A 21,006-nucleotide genomic window follows, 5' to 3' on the forward strand; every position below is an offset into this window, starting at 1 on the left:
GAGGGGAAACATAACCATTAAAAGAGGAAGCAAAACAGGGTTCAAAGTCTGTTTCCATGAGGTAATGCATGCTATTGACTAATCATCAAAGGAATCTGGGGTATACCAAGATGAAGTATGAGGTTAAGGCAGGTGGCTGGGAGAAGTTAGAAATCCTTTTTCCAACCTTAGTGCATTACTTTCTTGTTGAAGCCAAAGGCATAGATAGAGATCGATGGAAGTTGGTTTATCTGACAGAGGAACTTGTGCTTAGTGAAATGGAAGTTACATATGAGTTCATCTGCTCGAACTGCACACATTGGTGAATGTATGAGAGAGACAGAGGGTGTGTGTGGGGGGGAGAGGCACACACGCAGGGAGGGAGAGAGGGAGGGAAAGAGAGAAAGAATATGTATTTAGCATGAAGCTAAGAATTTTGAAAGAAGTTTCAGTATTATTTCCGGGTAGATGTATTTCTGTGCAGCTATTATTATCTGTTTTCTTTCCCTCTCAAAAGAAATAGTTCAATTTAGTAATTAGGATCCCAGGAAAGTGGGATTGTTTAATGGTAGGATGTTTGCACACTGAATGGTGGTTTCTAATGAAAAACAAATTTCTTCCCCTAAACATAATATAACAATTTGCTGTCATCTAATTTACCACAGTTTTCACTAATATAAATAAAATCTTCCACATTTGTTGGAATTCAATTGTAGCAAGTGCTGAAATGTCTGTGTTTTTTTTTTTTTTTTTTTTTTTCCCTAAGGCTGATCAGCAAGTGCCTTGATCTCTGCAGCCAGACATCAAGGTGCCTCCTCAGAGGTAAGAATTTGCTGCACTCCTATCAGTAAAAGTAGAGCTCTTTCCCCATCCCGGTTCATCTTTGCTAAGTCTTCACAGTGTGAAATAGGTGTGGTTCGAGCAAACATCAGTGGTTTAGAAATGATCTCCTTTCCCCAGTAGCGATATACACTGTGGTATGTGACTGGAATATTTAAAACACCTGTTCACTTGGAATTGAGCCAAATGTGTAATACATTAGCATGTGCTTGGCTCACTTCCAAGAGTATGTATCATTACTGCCATCAAAATACTGAGGAAGCCAGGGCAAAGATAGTTACAGTTTCATACTAGAACCAATGCAAGATATGTATATATTTTTATTGCTAATAATACCATCACATTAAATACCATTGATTGGCTAGTACTTTAATGAAATCAATTACTTATTTTTTTTTGTCAGAAGAGAAGCTAGCAGCATAGGGATATGCAATTACTCTTCTTAAAAATCTCAGTCAACTCCTTGCTTCTCTTACTGTCTCCCTCTCTTCCTCCTCTCCTTCTCTTCCTTTCTTGTTTCTCTCTCTCTCTCTCTCTCTCTCTCTCTCTCTCTCTCTCTCTCTCTCTCCCACTGTGTAACTGTGACTTTCCTTAGAGACACAGTAGTTCACAGAGGACAACAAGGAATAAATGATATTATCCTAACTCTATCTACCAGAGTTCACCAGAAGAACTTGGGGAAAGCCCTCTGTTTGAGAGGGTTCTACTTATTTTTTTTTCAACTCTATTTTTGACGTTACTTAATAAAATTATTTTGTCACTCATGGTTTTTTTCTTTTACCTACCTTTTCCCCAGTTTTGAAATTTGTATAGTGAGGATTTTATATCTGAAGAAATTCATAAGAAATAGTTATACATGTATTATATACAATGGTTTACATACAACTTTAAAAAATGTAAACACAAAATATACTAAAGCTTCTGGTGTCCAGAAGGTATGTGTTTGTATGTGTAAATCACAGTAAAAGCTTAATTTTTACAAAAGGCCAAATGAGAGGCTTACTATCTCTATTTAACCACTTCAATGAAGGTTAACAAACTTGCCCAAGATCAGAGTTTATTAAAGTGGTAGAATCCAGGTGTGTCTGACTCCCAAACTCACCTCTGCTCATCTCCCATACCACACTGTCTTACATTATAAAGCTGGACTTTCTTTTCTTTTTTGGTACAGGGATTGAACTCAGGTGTACTCCACCACTGAGCCCCATTTTGTATTTTATTTTGACACAGGGTCTCACTGAGTTGCTTAGTGACCCCCCATTGCTGAGGCTGGCTTTAAACTTGAGATCCTCCTGTCTCAGCCTCCTGAGCTGCTGGGATTACAGGTATGTGCCACAGCACCCAGCAAGCTGGGCTTTCTTTACATGTTAAAGCAGACTTTCTAGTCTACACAGAAAAGTGTAAGTGGCTTTATATTTTGCAGTATAAACTACACCCATAATCCTGATCTGTTCAAGTGTTTATTAAGAATGCACATATTATATTGAGAACTTTCAAATTTATTGTTTTTGATTTCTTCTTTAACTTTATCTGGAGAGTTTAAAATATACTGCCTGTGGTCTCTATAACTGGTGATAAATAGCCCTCAGAGAAATGATGTGTACATTATCAGTGTAAATTGAAGTTATATGCCTACTTCAAAAATAATTTGTTGGACATTGGAAGCATAGATATTTACAGGATGACGTAAATAGCTTAAAATATACTAGTGAAAGGTTTTAGGTTTTCTAGCATATACTACTCAAAATTAAAATATTTTGGCACTTCCACTTTTGAACTGCACTGCTTCTAGAGATCATTATATTTTCGAATAGAACATTCCTTAAGAGTTGGTTGTCATTATTCCATTCTGCTTGAGATATGTTACCTTTCTCATACCTATTTTATTGCATTTAATTCCACACCAAACGTTCAAGCTCCTGATTTACCTGTCTCCTTGTTCCCATTTGCTTTACCCTCTGTCTCTTCCTGTATGTGAACACTCTATTCCTATAAAACTAATATTTTTCATGACTTTATTCCCTTTCTTCTTGCGACTTTGCATAACTGGTCTTTTGAAAGGTCTGCCACATCTTTTCATCAGTCTGTACCCACTTTTCTGATTTTGACTTTTTTGAGCCTAAAAAATGGCAGTCATGGCTGCCTTTTTCTGAGTTTTAAAATATTTTGCTTCCTAGCAATTATTATCACTTGATTACATGTGTCGTCGTCATCGTCATCATCTTTTTTTTTTTTTTTTGTAACCACCATGGTAAACCTTACTATGTGCAGGCTTGGTTCCAAGTGATTTACAAATACCCGTTCATTTAATTCTTACAGTGACTATGTACTGGGTACTATTATTAGGCATCATTTGCAAATGAGGAAATTAAGACACAGAGAGTTTAAGTAAGTTGCCCAGGATGTACAGCTAGTCAAGCTGTGGAAATAGGCTAAGAACTCCAGCAATTTATCCCCAGAACCAATGCCCCCTGACACCATGCCATGCTGCCTCTACCAAATATTTCAGTTATATTGTGACTCCCATGGGTAGTTTTTACCTTAGCTACACTAATTTTTATGAGGTCACAGACCATGTCTTCCAAACTTCTCTCTCTTCTAGCACCATTATGGAATTCTGTGCATCCTAGGAGTCTAATCATTGCCTGAATAAAAACATATACAGTAAAAGTAAAAAATAAACTTAAAAAATTGAAAGACCACTTTTAGATTTGAAGGTAAAAATACAGTTAGAATTTTGTATGCATCAATAATTCACAAATAAATCTAGTTGCATTGATTATCACTAATGAAATAACCATATTGATTTCTTTCTATTCTATTTGATGGTTTTAACTGTCATTTTAACATTTGAGCAAAAAGTCATTATACTTTCTCTTGTTTAAGCCAATCCACTTGTCTTATTTTGACTTTATTGTAGATAGATAATATTGTGAATAATAATACCCAAAGCTTAGGAGGAAGTCAAATCAATATCAGCTACATAGTACATAAAGGATGAATACAAATTTTATAGCAAAGAAATTAATAATTAATTTATATCTGTTTACTGTAACAAAAATTTGTCAACAGCTTTTTCTTTAGTTGAATCGTGCTTGAGTCATTATATCTGAAAGTAACAATTTAAGGTGAAAATGCTACTAAAATAATATTTAATGTTCATGAATGTTACAAAATGTGGTATAATTCATGAACTGTTCTTTCTATATTATAGTCTAGCAGAGTAACTATAGCACCTATCACTATTATATTCTAGCAATATTAAATCTTTTATTTCAGCAATTAAAAAGAGCCAGTATTTTTCACATTACAAAGGTTTTGCTGAAGAGTCAAAATTGAATAATATAACATCAAAGATAATAGTTTTACAAAACCAAATTTATCCTGCATAGCAGAAATGACTCAACAATGAGAATTTTGTTTAAAAAGTGTGCATATGAAAGGCTTTGTCCCTGGAATAGAGCTCTAAGTGGCTCACTATCTAGGTTGAAAATGGTTATGCAGGATTGTATGTCCTATTTTTCCATGCCTGCAGTAAAGATACAATATGGGAATTCAGCTTGGTAATTACTAATACACCACACAGACACAATTACACCCTGTATGCTGCATAAAGGAATCACTTGTGGTCTGCATCCATTACAAAGAGCAGTAGGGGGCCAACATGCAAGACGACAAAATGCTTTACAAGACGGAAGGAGCCCAGAAGAGTCGATGTACACAGATACAAGGACTTTGATTCTTCTAGCAATGATTTAAGCCTCTTTTCATCAATTATAGTCCTTTGTCTCAAGAGTCTTATCACCAGCAGCATTACAGGAACTGAACATAACAATGCTCAGACCCATATAACCCCATGAACTGTACTGACAGTTCCATACCCTGTTGCTATGTTTGACCTGGTTATTCAGATTAGTTAAGCAAAACAAAATGAGGAGCGGGGAGCATTACCATTGCAAAACCCAGTCTATTTTTTAAAAATATTTTTATGGGTTACTCAGAATTCCATTTCCTGAAATTGAAAGCCACCCTACTCTCAAAATGTTATTTTTTTCAAAGTAATTTCTACTTCATTAAAAAAATTGGAAGTAAAAATCTACTTGGGTGAAAATTATAATGGTAAGAAAGAGAATAATATTGGTTTATCAAGGGGATGTACTGTCAGCAGCAGCATTTCATGTCAAAGGGAACTAAGCTAGAATGAGTCAGCTGTTCTCCAGCTACAGTGAATCACAGGAATAATTTTCTTTCTGTGAAACTCTTTTAAAGTTTTGAGTTTGGGAGCAGTAAGAGGGTTTTTTATTCCAATAGTTTCCTCTTAATTATTACATCATGTACATTAATTTACAGCACTTTCATTTCTGATGCTCTTTTAAAATGCATCTTACAATTATGAATTTTTAGGACCTTACAAAAGTTAGTTATGGCAATTTGTCACATTCTGTGAAACAAAGCCTTGTCTTTCAGAAAATGTTTACAACCTATGAGGGGGAAAAAAAGTATCCTGGGGCTAAAATGTTTATTGGCACCTAGAAGTCTGAAGAGAGAGTCAGGCCTGTGGTTTTTGGAGGCCACTTTATCATCGCCCACATTCTCAAAGGTTTCTCTGAATGAATAGAACTGGATTACTCAGCCTTCTATTCCACGCCTATTCCTCTCCATTTTCCTTGGCACGACTGAGAGCCAGGCTATTTTTAGTTAAGCAGTTTTCTATTTTTAGACAACTGCCAGTTAGAAGACATTTGTTAGGGAAAAAATTAAAACACACACACACACAAAGGGAGGAGGGAAAGAAGCTTCCCTCCACATATTGTAAAAGCAGCCTTCAACCTGTAACTCCAGGCATTTCAGCTGCTTTCAATCTTGGAAAAATAAAGAAAAATTCAGAGTTCAGGGTTTTAAAAATAAACCTACCCTCTGGCAAACAGACCAAAATACAACAAGCTGTTACTATGTGAAACAGTGACTACGAAAACAAAGAACATTCTCCAATGATTAAACTGCGAGAAAAGTTGAGGAACGATTAGGTTATAAGAATGCTACACAGGCATGTAACAATTTTCCAGCATCTCAGCCAAATGTATCATGTTTTACAATTTGTAGGGGGAAAAGAATTCATCTGTGAATTTAAAGGAAGGATGTGGGATGCAACTTTAAGGTTGAACCTTTTATCAAACTTAAAGGCAGTTATATTTACTGCATTTTTCTAACATTTGTATTCTGTGGAATTTCTCAAGAAATCATAACCATCTGTTTGTAGAGAAAGTATTGACCTAAAAGTCCAATGCCAACAGGAAAACAAAATAAAGGCTGCTATCTATATATACAAGTAAGTGTGCATATAGGTATATACATGCATTTAATGTCTACATATTACTACACTTACATTTATCTGCATTTAATGTCTATGCACTTAATGTCTATCACAACATTTATTAGTCTTTTACTTTAAATAGGAATAAATGGCTTGCAGACTGCTTAGCATATTAGCTTATTCTACTTATCATTCAAGGTCATGCTTTCGTCTAAAATCCACTATGAGATGTTCTCAGGTGATCACAGCTGTAATTACTTTCTTCTGCCTCTGTCAGCCTACTGCACTTCAGGTCTCACTATGGTGCTGATAATTGACTATGTGAGTCACAGATGCATCATCAGTAACTAGCACAATGCCTGACATGGTCTTCATACTTATCAATATATCTGCTGAATGAAGAACAGATCCTGTGTGTGTTTTGTCCACCTGAACTATTGGCCCTGGAGGGCAGTAAATATGTCATAATCATTGTATTTCCCAGGGTATAATGCTTTGCATAAATACTTCATAAATACTTGAGGAAAAGAAAAAAAATCAATCCATTGACTTTCATTAGAACTTCTTAGTTTATGTAAAATGTTATAGTTACTTATATAAAATTCTATTTACTTAATGATAGACTTATTAACATAAAAGGTTATATAATCCTGAATTAAGTGGTTACTGATTTTCTCTCTCTCTATGGTTGTCACTTTTTATTCCCTGAACTTTTATCTTGACTTTGAAAATAAAACCAACGTTTATAACTGAACAGTTTACCATGGGCCCTGGTACCTTTTATAATCTGTCAGTCCTTAGAGGGAACTCAGAGTAGACGATACTAACACTGAGAATAGACCTGAAACCCAACAAGAAAGGTTATATAATTTGTGTGATGTTGCTATAAAATTTTTATCTTTCCTACAAATTTGTGGGGCTTTTAAAGTTCTATTCCCTAAAAGTAAAATTTAAAAGATGAACTCTCATAATAATGCTTTAAATAACACTAGAAAAATCACTATATGCATTTCTATTTCCCCACATGAAATTAATTCAGAACAACCACAGCTAAAGAGACGAAATTACGAATCCTGGATGAAGACAAAATTCCACACATATCTAATTTGGAAAAATGAGAATAAACAGTGTGCATGCACGCTTTTATTTTTTCCCCTGCTGGAAAAGTTCAGAAAAGACCAGGCTTATTTCTACTTTCTTACTACTCATCTTCCCTGTCCTTCCTCCATTTTCTCTTCTTCCTCAGAGTAATTTCAGGCTCAGTGATCTCTCTATTCTTTCATTGTGCTCCACAAAAATCACATTTATTTTAACAAATATTCTGTTCCTTGAATAAACACTGAGTGGCTCAGTTTTCCTAACTGGGTTTCTCTGCCCCGGAAGGTTCTGATGCACCGTAGGCATGTAATAAATGTCTGCTGCAGGAATACAGGATGAAATAACTAACTGCTCTCCAGTTTATGTGTCCTTCAGTAGGATGTATCCATCAATCATCATGCCAGTTATCTCAGCGAACGAGTGTGTTAGATTGACCACTTTCACCATTTACTTCCCTGCCCAGTAAAAAGTTTCCTCGATGATGAACAGTTCTCCAAGGGAGCCACTAGTCTCATACAGATATTGAATACTTCAAGTATGATTAGTCAAAAGTAGGACTTAAACTTGTAGTTTTAATTTCAGTTTCTACAGCCACATATGACCAGTGACTATCTTATTGGTTAGTATAGATCTATTTCATTTCATCTGAAATCTGATTTTATTATCCAGGAAGAATTCACATAACAGAAATGACTTGGTTTGTAATTGTTATACCATGGAGGCTAAATACATCATTTATTTGCAAATCTGTACAATAGGACTAGGGATAAAGATCAGTGTTACAGTACTTGCCCAGCATATCCAAGGCTCTGGGTTCAATTCCCAGCATTGAAAAAACAAAACAAAACAAAAAAGTGTAACATTGAAAGAGGTTCAGTTTTCAAACAAAAAAGAGAAAAAGAATGGAGTTGGTTTTAGCTTAGTAGTTTATGCTCAGGGTAACTCTAACCTCAGTTTTTCTATAACATGATTTCCTTGGGGGAAATGTAATGCTATTTGTTTATGACTAAGTAGTAATCTGCATGCTATTTTGGAAAACAAATGTATCTAATTCAGAAGCGGTGGAAGAGGAGTTACTATTATTAATTCATATATCAATTTTCTTGTAAATTTTTAAGATGTAAGAATAAACCAAATACCCATTGTACAGCTTACTGTTTATAATGTTTCTTATTCTAGAACAGTAGCTCTAAATAGTTACTGAGTTTATTTACTAAAACATAAAGATAAGAGATTTAATTGATATGAAGAGGCTTTCAGAATCTAATTAACCTCCCAGTTAGTCATTAACTCTATGACCTTTAGAAATAATTGACAGAGAATTTTTTCTCTTATGCAGAACTTCCATCATATGGTTAAATTTTAAGGTAGCACAGAATACACAACACCATGGAGGAGTCTGATTAAATGATATGCCAAGTAGCTAGTGGTAAAATTGGATGTATTCACAGTAATATAATCTATCCTCCTACTCTGTTGTGAGTTTTATCAAGTCTCTTCCCGAATATCCTATGGATTCGTTTGACTATAGGAAAAGAGGTTCGTAATTTAAAAACAAACCCAAACAAAACCAAGCCAAAAATCCAGCAATACAGTGAAGAAACAGAAATAATAAGCATTTCTTTGATGTTGTAAGAGCCATTTCTTTTATTCTGACTCTAGGAAGGACTAAAAAAATTTACTAAATCTTCACTTTTGACTATTTCATTATATATTCAGTAACAAATCTCGAGGAAGTAAGAATGCTCTAATCTTTCATACTTTATTTGATACCTGTAAAAACCAAACAATGTTATTAATTTATTTAAGGTGCTATGGATGACTAGGATGCAACCTTAGGCTCTAATATGCTGCTACACCGTGAGTTATACATGCTGTGAAATTTATAAATATGACTAAAAATTGACAATTCTGTTCTAAGCTTAATGTTTTTTTCCCTTCTCACTTTCAGGTATTACTGGGGAAACACACACATGAGGACCTTGGTTTGCTCTATCTCAAGAAGGCTCATGTAAATTAATAATACTGGTAAAGAAGTTACATTACTGATAGAGGTTTGCATTTTCTATTCCTACTATTAAATAATTTTCTGTTGACTGTGTTAGTACTAATGCCTACAAACATTAGAGCTATGCAGTACTGGAGATATGAGAGAAGTTCATTTTGTTGCCTTGTACACATGACTTAAGCAATCTAGTATGCACACTATTGTTCAATAATGATTATTTTCTTAATAAATGATATTTGAAGGAGCCTTTTATGTTTACAAAGCATATGCAAATTAAATAAGAACATTATTTTAAACAGAAATAGTTCTTCAAATTTCATATATAAAATCATTGTGATATACTTTTGAGAAACTTGAATACATTTAAAAAATTTCAGTCTCATTTGTTCTTTTAGACTTTGGGAACCAATGCAAATATGACTTACAGGTATTGGTAAAAATATTTGCAGATATATAAACAACAATGAAAAATAAGCAAAAACTTTTTTTTCCCCCAAATCACATTTTTACCCTTGTCTTTGGAAGCTTCAACATTGGAGGTTTAAATCTTTATGGAATATACTAATAATCTGTTCATTTTTCAAACTATCAATTAAAGAGCAATTATATCCTTGATTTAACAGAGGACAGAGCAGGCTTGCTGACTCATTAGCAGTAAGAACCATTTCAATTATATTTTAAAGTAAACCTAAGAAGAATTTGTAATGCATTTCAAGAATATTATCTCTCTAAATTCTTTCACAAAGAAATAGACTGTTTTCCTGAAGAAATTAAGTTACTTATTATAAAGTTAAATACTGGGTCCAATGTTGCTTCAAGTAAATTTAAGATAGTAACAAGAAAGATTTATCATTTCTCTGTTCATGAGTTTCAAATTAAACGAACAAACTATCCAGCTCACACCACCTAGCTTACATGGTCGGGGCTGATGGTCAGGGATCCTGGTCAGACTGGAAAGCTTACAGGTGTTTGCTGACCAGATAGTGAGTTTACTGATTGACTCTGTAGTTGCAAGGTTAGGAGTAAGATGTACTTTTAGTTTTGTAACGAATGTTTAGTTCTAAATTAGTGTCTCAAAGTGAACATTTGTACTTTGGATCTAAAGTGATAAGGCTACTCAATTTTTCACAATGGAAATGAACTCCTCATATTTTATATGAAGAATAAAATTAGCTAAATAATTAATCTTGTCATTAATATGAGAAAAAGATTAGTTTATATGTCTCCCCTTTCACATTTCAGTCTTGGAACAGTCTTATCTCATAGAACTTCTGTGATGACCCATGGGTTCCATATCTTCCCTGTTCAATTCAGTAGCCACAAGTCACCTAAAAAGTAGCTAGTGCTACTGAGGACTTGAACTGGACATTTTACTTAATTCTTATTCATTTACATGCAGACCCACATGTGGATAGTGATTACCACATGGGACAACACAGATGGAAATTGTTTTTGACAATCCTTTGATAAATTCTTTCCAACTTCAATGAACTTTTTCATTGGACCTATGAAAACTTTCTTCAAATTTTAAATGAGTAACATGGTGCTATGTTGGTTACATGTCTGTCTCCCGCTTATTATTCTATTAAATATGCTCTGAGGACCCACACTCTAGACCTCACTGGGAATGTGATGATGAGCAAAATGCATACCATCTGTACCCCTCACGAGTTTATAGTATAATGTAGAACCAGCAACTGAATAATAACTTGAACAGAGGTCTGAGGGGAAGACAGAACACATTATTACTGAAATAGAGGAAAGCATCTAATACAATACTGAGGGCTTTAAAAAATGACTTCCTAAAGGCATTAACTAGAACATAACTTGAAAGAAGGATAAGCAGAAGACATGGTAAAATTTTGAAGACATAGCAGAATGTGGAGAGGCTGGAGGGTATAAATATATCTAATGTGTCTTACATACAGGATTGGAGAGGTGGGTGGGAATTGATGGGAGTAAAATAACACGTAGCACAAGTTAAGAGCTCAAAAAATCTTTGTTCAGTGAATGACTGAAAGAATGAAAAAACATAAAGGACTAAATAAGAGAATATACTTTTTTGTTTAAGAAGAATATCTGTGGTTTCCTATATGGGACAGAAAAATGATTTTATGAGTATATAATTTTATAATTATAAAACTGGAATCAATTTAATTGGTTAAGATATAATAAAAGCTCAAGTAAAATATAAATTTTGTCATCTTACATCCATTCCCAAATTTTGTAATATTGAATTTGTAAAGTAAATCCAATTCTACAAATGGGGCATTTGCTTTGCAACAAAAATTGCATTCAACTATTTTCACCAAACTATATGCAAGGACAGTTAGTTTGTTGATAACTTCCAGTAGCACTCTGAAGCAATAAAGATTATAACCTATTTTAAGGCCTTTTAAGTCCAATTTAGTTCGTAACTATTAACATGAAAGGAAACATTTTGTGCAATAATGGTTTTTAGATGTTTCTGAATCCAAACAGAATTCAGATGGCAGAAAATAAAGTTTAAGGCAAATGTAATCTCAGTCTTCCCACCCCCACACCATACTCGCCCTTCCTTGCACTTAAAAATAAAAACTAATAATACTCTCTGGAGACAGGTGTGCATCAAAGGTTCCTTCTGCAAGAGTTACAGCCACCTTCATACTTCCTGGGGAGCAAAGAAGGGCCTGTGTTTTGACCCCCTTTCACAGATAATCACTGGACTCCTGGTTCCGGCTGGATGAGCAGCTCAGCAGAATTCACTGAGTTACTGAGGGGTGAGAGGTTCCTTCCTGCTTAGGCATCAAGCGATACACTCATTATGCTGGATAGCAGGGTGACCTGTCTCGGACTTCAGGGAGCACCTGGAATATGCTAACCAAACACATACTGTCTGAAAGTTTGGTTGAATTGTTTAACCTACCCTTTCTTTCATTTCAGCACCATAGATTGTGCTAAGGCTTTTGTTTCTTTGCTTTCCAGTTGCCTCCAACCTTTCTTGCATATATGTTTTACATCTTTAACAAGAATGCCTGTCTTCTGCTATTTCAGAATCCCCCAAACAGTGCTGAGTGTAAGCTGGAGCATGCTGAGTCACTGCTCAATGAAGCACCGGCCTGTTAACGAGTCCTGTGTGATCTGCTCTCTTCAGGTCATCCATCCCCAAATGCTCAACAACCCCATCTTCTTCTAAGAACAGAGCCCAAAAGAAACTGCTAGGGTAATCTCTCCTAGGTGGTTTAGAGAATGAGGAGGAGAGCTAGTCATTGGAAGTGAGGAAGTGGGCATTTCCTTCATCAGAATCACAACTGAGTTTCAACAGCCTCATAACTAGCATTTTGGATAAATATCCCGGGTATGTGTCAGGCAGTTAAATAAAATGGACTGCCTTCAAAGGCAGTGCTTTTAATACAATAACTTTTTTTTTTTTTAAATAAACCAAAGGATTAGAAATTTAACACATTTACTAAATCTGGCATATTTATATATTGTATCTAAACAGATATTCAAGCTGCATTATAATATAATAATAAAAAAGCCTAACCCAGTTTGTCTGTTAAGGCTTTGTGAATCTTTGTGCCACTGTAACAGTAGTACTAATTATCCAGCAAAGACATGATAATTACACAGAGCGTTTTTGCTAAAAGGAGGAATCTTTTTCAACACCCACACGCCGCACCACTTCCTATGACCCTATAACACTACTCTAGTATGGCCCAGAGATTTGTATTTCAGTCTAAATGCTGGAAATCATATTATTTCTCCCTAATAACCCACCTCTTTTTTTTTCTTCTTCTTCTTGTGAGTAAACTGTTTTTAGAGGGTTTGGGGAGAGAGGTAATGGTCCAAATGGGAAATATAAAACTAATGACCCTTCATGAAACATATTATGCTCCTCATTAAACTTGCTCAGTTAAATGTATTCCATTAAATTAAAATAAATAGGATTTAAAATTTGACCCAGGAGTAGTAAACTATCTTAACTTTCAACTTTGTTAGATCCATTCTAAAATGGGATTTCTCCAGTCCCTGATGTATTGTGGGTTCTTAGCTTCTAATACAAGTTATGCTTTGGTGTTTCAGAGGTTTTCAAACTTACTGTGTCCAAGAATTACTTGGAGAACTTGTTATAAACACAACTTTCTACCCAAAGCGCTTCTTCTCCACCAAGTATCTCAAGCATTCTGACTTCAACGATCATCACTTTGAAAAACATTCCGTGTGAGGGTGCTGTAAAATTTAACCAAGCTTGCTTTACTCCTTTCTTCATCATCTCTGTCATTACTAAAATATGGAAAGGCAGCTATGTGAAGAATGTGTGATTCAGGCAGTTGAGGAGGGCAGACTCACAATGTATTAGATTTGCACATGATGTTCATCCAGAGAATTGAGCCATTGAATTTTTTAATTTTGATCAAGAAGCCCCAGAATGTTGTGGGTTGTTTTGTGTGTTTGTTGTTGTTGTGTGTTTGTTTTGTAGTGCTGGGGATTAAACAAAGAACTTGGTGTGTGCTAGGCAAGTGTTCTACCGCTAAGCTACATCCTCAGCTCCAGGATGTTGTGTTGAGAGATTGATAATTTTAATCTACTGATTTTAAATGCAAAAAAATAAACAAACAAACAAAAACAAAGAAGAAGAGAAGAAATAAAAAGTGAAAGAAAAAATGGAGCTGCTGCTTTAGTCTTTCTAAAAATAATGCTTTTAAAAAATTTTAGCCAGGCACAGTAGCACATGCCTATAATATCAGCAACTCAGGAGGCTATAGCAGATGAATTGCAAATTGGAGGTCAGCTTGGGTAACTTAGTGAGACCCTATCTCAAAATAAAATTTAATAAAGGAAAAGGATTGGGGTGTAGCTCAGGAGTAAAGTGCCACTGGGTTCAATCTCTGATATTAAATAATAACAACAATAACAGTAATAAAAATGATGGTGATGATGATGTTGCAAAGAGTTTTCAGATTCAATATCTGTTTACTTATTTGTTTAATTTTTGGTGCTTGGGATTGAGCCAAGAGTCTCATGCATGCTAAGCAGGAACTCTACCACTGAGTTACTAAATTTCAATCCCCGGCTCTCTTCAATTTTGACATGAGAAAATATCAGCCCAGAGAGGTTAACTGCCACACAGCATGATGCTGACAGACAGTCAAATGCAAGACCTCTGACCCTTGACTCAGTACCATTCTCACTGGCCCTTAAGATCTTATTTGACTCTCAGATATCCACATGTACAGGAATATGAAAATCTCATACAGTAAAAATTTTAAGTCATATTTAAGTCACAGAGTATATTCCTAAGCAAAACCCTCAGAAGATGATTTTTCTAGATTTTAAACTCCTTCATGGAACAAATTTTAATAGTCAACCCATTTTCCAATTGGTTCATTATAAATTTACTGCATTTCATGGCACATTAAGGACTGAAATAGTTTACTGACAAATTCCAGCTCAAATTGTTTGTTAACCTGAAATTTCTGTTGTGATGGTTTTAGTAATGACAGGGCATATTAGGCTGTTTTGTTTTGAGAAAATGTTATAAATGTGTGTGCCCCCCCCCCCCCCCACACACACACACCTCTGAGGTCTGACAACCACTGGTACCTTTCAAACTTTGTGTTTGTTCATGTATTTTCACGTTTAGGTGTGTGTGAATTAAAACTCTGAAATGCAGGTAAATTTACAAAGCAACCTTAAATTGGATGATCAAGGCAAGCACACAATTCAAATCATCAGTCAATGGGAAACTAAATGATGTGTAGCATCTTAAGCACATGCCATTGAAGGTCCAGTTATTCACTTCTCTTTTACTGAAATTATTTGCTTAGCTTTATTAGGACAAAAAATATTAACAAAATAAAATTTAAAAATTGATCAGTTAAACACTTCAGAAAAACTCTCACATAAAAGCAAAGAAATGAGAATTAGTCTTAGACAATTACGACAAGTAGATATAAAAGAGAGGTGGATGTGGGAGGCATATTAATTTGATCAGAATTAGTCCTAGGTTTTTTGGTTTTTTTTTTCATAATACGGAACCAGCCTCCAGCCTCAGCCACAGCAAGAGTGACTGAACATACTTCTGAAACATTATATTCTTTTAATTCTGGGAAATTCTGGGAAAGCAGGCACAAACTAGTAAAACAAGAGCAGACAAACAGGCGAGGAAGATGAGAGCCATCTTCATTACACGTTCTCTCTTTGGCCTAGGGTTCATCCCTCATGAAAGGCACTGCCAGGCCACAACATTTAAATGGGATAAAATTTAGATTAAAATTGTTTGGTATATGACTCAGCCTAGCCAATCTAAAACATTTTTGAGAGTTATAACATGATGCTCATTTATTTTTGTCACAACCAATGCTTTAAATCTGACTTTGATAAAACATGGAACTAACATTTAGAAATTCATATTCAGCTGTTTTCTGATTCCATGCAACATATTTCACTGCTAAGCAAAATGATACAATTTTTAGGAAAAAAATATTTTTAGGAGAATAATTGTCTTTATATTTTTGGAAAGAATGAATATGAAAAAATGAATTAGAAGAGAAAAATTCAAAGTATAAGGTTGGAGTGAGTTCATTTTCAAAACATTTTTTAAAACTATTTTTTTTTCTTAAGACTATGTTTGGAACTATTACATACTCAAATCATCAGAAGTTATGTAAAATGTGGATGAGCTGCCCCTAACCAGTTTCTGACTCTGGAGTCCTGATACAGAGCAGTGGAAAGTGATCACTCATGAAGGATAAGGTGATCAATTTGACCCTGGAACTTGATTTCCAACAAAGGCAAGATTCTATCTTGTCCCTATCCTATCACTTTAACTTGCACTTTGAGGACACTGGGAGGGAAATAATTGAGTAGATATCTATGAGACCGTGAACAGATTAGGCAAAAGGGGGTGTGTGTATGGTGGAAGAGACCCACACCCCACAATCCTCTGCCAAAGCCTGGGGCTCAGAAGCTCGCTCTCTCACCTCCACGATATCTGAGTTTGTCCGGCTCTCATGCGGCTCGTTGTACTCCGTGTACTTGAGCAGCACCTTGTCCATGTCGGTGCTGGCATACTGGAACAGCTTGTTGGTGCTGTTGAAGATTATCAGTGCAATCTCACAGTCGCACAGCACGCTCAGCTCATAAGCTTTCTTCATCAACCCAAATTTCCTCTTTGTAAATGTCACCTGGAAAACAGATAGCAGGCAAAAATTTTTTTTTTAAGAAAAAAATACTTGTGCATTGTGTGTTTGTGTGTGTGTGTGTGTGTGTGGTCTATCTGTGTTTACACTTGTTTTTTCTTTAGAAAACAATGGTGTGTAATTGTCAGAGCTTTGGGCACTAACACATTTGGAGAGAAAGCAAATAAATAGAATTTCTGCTTAGAATTTTAAAATGTGACATTCTTAGCTTGTTTGAGAACATGCAACTGTAAATGTAAGATTTAACATACAGCAACTTAATGAAGGTGATTAGAGAACTGCTCATATTTCTTAACATTTTCCTTATTGTTCAGTCTCATGCCACTTCATTGAAAACACTGTAAACCTTGACTGTGTTCTCAAATTTGTATTTTGTTTTCTAGAAATCCATCAAAGCACTGGGAAGTACTTTAGCCATAATACTGTGAGGATTTTTATTCTTTTGCTTATCTATTTTCCCTTCTCAGGCCAGAAACTGTATTGCTATTTTTGACTTTTTCTTCTTTACTCTACCAACAATCCCATAATTCCTTCCCTCAAAATATTTCTCAAGTTCACACTTGTCTATTTCCCAGGCGACTCAATCACTCGTGTCCTTATCATTTCATTTTCAGCCAGCCTCGCAGCTTCCTGTCCTAGAGGATCTCTCTGCCTGCAATCATTCCCTCTTCAGTTCATCTCAACCTGTAAATTCTGTCTTTCTCCTCATGAGCTGTCCCCAACAGCTTCCATTCTAGCACTGTTCTCTTCCTACCTGTCAATCCCACCAAAAGTAAATGCAATATCTTTCACTCTTTCCATTTCAGTCTTTTCTTGATTGAACTTCAGCTTGCACTCCAGCGTGCCCACCAAAAAGGAATGAACATTTTCAATTACAAGGCGGTATATGGCTTAGTGTTTACCAGTACGTATTATGCAGAAGAGCAATCCTGTAAAATACTCCTTCGAGAAAAGTTCAGTGGCCCAGTATGTTTGGGAAGGAGCCTAAGAAATGATTTAAACCTTTGTTTAACCTGCTTTCTCATCCTATGGCTGACAGAATCATTTGTTTCTCTGTTTATTTTAACACTATGATTCTTGAGAACTAGGTTTTGGAGGCATACACTCTGAGAAATGTTGACTAACTTATTTTAGCTACTGATTTCAGTAGGGACTAGTTAATTTTTTTTTCTCACCTTCACATCCAGCAGAGGCCAGCCCAATTTTTTTCTACCATGTGTTTGTAATTCCTAAATCTAGATCCATTCTCTCTTTCTGTCTCCAGATACCCAATGGATGTTCTGCAGTCCTACATCGATCAAAATGTCCTAGGAATAGAAAATCTCCAAAGCTCAACCTCATTATCTTTACTTTTCAATTTACTTCCCCTTCTGGATTCACTATCTCTTCATAAGCTCAGCCATCCAAACTCAAGACTGAGGTGTTTTTTTTTTTTTACTTATTTATTAGTATATCATAGTTACATATAATATTGGGGTTCATTTTGACATAATCACACAAACATGGAATATAATTTGTTCCACTTCAGTTCCTAGTATTTCCCCTTTCTGTTTCCTCCTCCTTACCCTCATTCCTCTTTCTCTACTCAGAGTAAGGTTTTTTTTTTTTTTGGTATTGGGGCTTGAACCCAGGACACTTTACCACTGAGATACATTCTACATCCTCAGTCCTTTAGATTTTATTCTGAGATAGGATCTCATTAAATTGCTTAGAACATCAATGAGTTATTGAGCCTGGCTTCAAGCTTGCGATCTTCCTATCTCAGCCTCTTGAGCCACTAGAATGATAGGCCTATACCATCTTGCTCAGCTTAGAGTGAGCTTTGAATTATTCCTTCCACTCCTACTCCCAACCCCAACACCTAAATAAATGTATTGACAGAAACCATGGCTAGCAGACAGAAAACCTGGACCCCAGTCTTCTCATTCCTCCCCATTTTGGTAGCTAGTTATTGTTTAACTATTTTTTTTAAAGATAGCTAGGATTTTTTTAAACTTTTTTTTTTTTAGTTGTAGTTGGACACAATGCCCTTATTTTATTTATTTTTATGTGGTGCTGAGGCTCAAACCCAGCTCCTCGCACATGCTAGACGAGGGCTCTACCTCTGAGTCACAACCTCAGCCCCTATTGTTTTACTTTTCACCTTTCCTTTTTCCTTAACAGCACTTACATATTATAATTTGTATATTTCTTGTCATGATTTAATTTATATATTTTCACAAGGGTATGTGCTATTTTCATTTTGCTCACTGCTGTATCCTGGTGCCCAGAGCAGTAGACATATATAAGTACATCGTAAATGTTGTAGAATAAAAACTTAATAGGGAAAACCATTGTGTCAAGTCTTTAGAAGTAACAAGTTGTTGTATGCTATATAAAATTATGTGATAACTTCTTTCTGGGAAAATTCATACATAGAATTTTTAAAAGATAAACTTTTACTTAATAATAAGTATCTAACTTTATTGTATTGGCACTGATGGTAGCATGGAAGAAAGGAAAAGAATGTGGAGTCTAGATTCAGATAACCCTGGATTTAAATGCTGAATGTGCTCTTTACTACACATGAGAAATTCACATAAACTTCTTGGAGTTTGATTTTTCATCTATGAAATGGAGATAATACTTTCTGTCAGGTTCGCTGTGAGAATTATATAAAATAATGTATGTGCAGTACAGAGTACAGAGTTTAGCGTAAATGCTCCATAAATCTTGGTTCCCATCCATTTCTTAGTTGACTAAGCAGGAAATGAACTAACAAAATACATGCTTTGGTGTCTTGAAGAGTCCACTGATTAGGGCTACTTGAGGCAGCCGCTACTCCCAATGGAAAGATAAAGCTGAACTATCCCTGCTGACCATACTGTGCAGAAAAAAGCATTTGGTATCAGCCAGCACACATCAGCTAGTCTGAATCTATTCAGATGTTGCTTGCATTCAATGTGGACAATTTTTTTTCTGTAATCATTTCCAGTGTCTCACCTTCTATTTATGATAATTGTTTTTCTCAAGTGCTTCTGAAAAAAAAATACAGCTAAGATTTTATTTTCATATCTGATTACCACACTACTTTAGAAACTTTGTTCTGGTTCACTCAGATAAGTTACAACTGATATTAAGGATGGGCTAGAGACCACCTTTTTGGAATGGATAAAGAAATATAATCATTAATTACATAGAGCCATTCAAAATGTCATTTAATGTTTCTTTCAGATGCAATTTAGATATGAAACTATAACTGCATGCTGGTATTTTACCCAGTGAAATAGGCTATAAAATATATTTGAAACAGAAGGCACTGGCCTAAAATACTTTCATGTCTCAAACTACTTTTAATCAGACTTCATGACCACAAACTGTAGGTGGAATGTCTCATACAGTATGGTTTCTATCATATTCAAACCTCAGAATTTAGCATGTTACAACACTTGCCATCAAAGTGTATTTCTGTACAAAAATATCACTAAAACTACATTTGTGTTTACTCTTAGATTCACCTCAACTTTTGTGTAATCAAATAGGCTGCTGGATAATGCATACTTATTTAATAATACCTGTCGAAAAAGTCAGTGCATATAGCTTCTTTTCATTAAAACTGCGAACTGAAATGATGACTATATTAAAGCATTTAAGAAAATATCTTCAAAATCTACTCTTAATTGCTCTAAATTTAATTCTGTATTATGTTCATTTTCTTCGTAGCATACTCAAAATGTATTCTATAATGCTTTTTCTCATTGTTCATCATTATGTAAAATTGTTTTTAAGTTTTAAGTTTTCCAAAGAGATCTGGAATATTACTCTTCGTTTTAAATCTGCCACTCAGTGACACAGATTGCAATCCAGAGCTTTTATACTTAAATATAATAATGTATTGTAATGATTACATTTTTCATAACTTGACAATAGTTGGTAATGGGAACGAGGCCATATTTCTATTTCAATAGCATATTTTGAAAACCTTAGGTGAGACAGAATGCTGTTTTTATAATAGTTAGGTAAAGAGATGTTTTTTCCCAGTGTTTTCATTAATCAAGGTGCATCCAGAAAAGAATAAAGCCAATATTATTTAAGTGGGCACTGTAATTCAACATCTAGTTTTCAGAACTAAAGAGATTTAATAAAGTCTATATGCATGGAAGGCAAAACTATACTGTAAACACTGACCATTTTATGTTATTTTCTTTACCTGTTGAATCTTTAAATAGCCCCAAATGTTGTTGATCATGTTGTAAGAAAATATTTCATTATTAAGTTTCATAGTAACCCTGAGTTTTAAATCCTATCATAAGGGCAGGTATCACACCACTTTGTTGACAATGGTTAAAGAATTTATGGGGTATGAATCAGAAATTAAAATTAGAATTTGCAATTGATAAAAGACACGTTCATCAAAAACAGCTACATAAAATTCAGTTATGAAGAAGTTAAGATAATCCACTCAAAAGAAACATAAAAAAATCTGATTCATTTTTATTAAGCATTTTCTATATGCCAAACATTATGCTAAAAGATATTTATTGAATATTCTCCATTGCAGACATTTGTGTTGGGTGCTGTGGCTTCTATTACATGAAATAATA

General features: G+C 34.9%; 1 protein-coding gene across 17 annotated transcripts in view; it reads right to left on the bottom strand.

Annotated features, from left to right (window-relative positions):
* Mef2c (myocyte enhancer factor 2C) overlaps positions 1-21,006 on the bottom strand; it is a 143,718-nt gene that overhangs the window by 56,935 nt on the left and 65,777 nt on the right. For all 17 annotated transcript variants that reach the window (XM_058574549.1, XM_058574552.1, XM_058574568.1 and 14 more), the window contains one exon: positions 16,205-16,408. In XM_058574549.1, coding sequence (XP_058430532.1) covers positions 16,205-16,408 — 204 coding nt within the window. The remainder of the gene's footprint in view (positions 1-16,204; positions 16,409-21,006) is intronic.

This window comes from Marmota monax, unplaced genomic scaffold (assembly GCF_021218885.2).
Source record: "Marmota monax isolate L192 unplaced genomic scaffold, Marmota_monax_Labrador192_F-V1.1 WCK01_AAM20220418_F8-fsc00018, whole genome shotgun sequence".
Taxonomy (NCBI): domain Eukaryota; kingdom Metazoa; phylum Chordata; class Mammalia; order Rodentia; family Sciuridae; genus Marmota; species Marmota monax.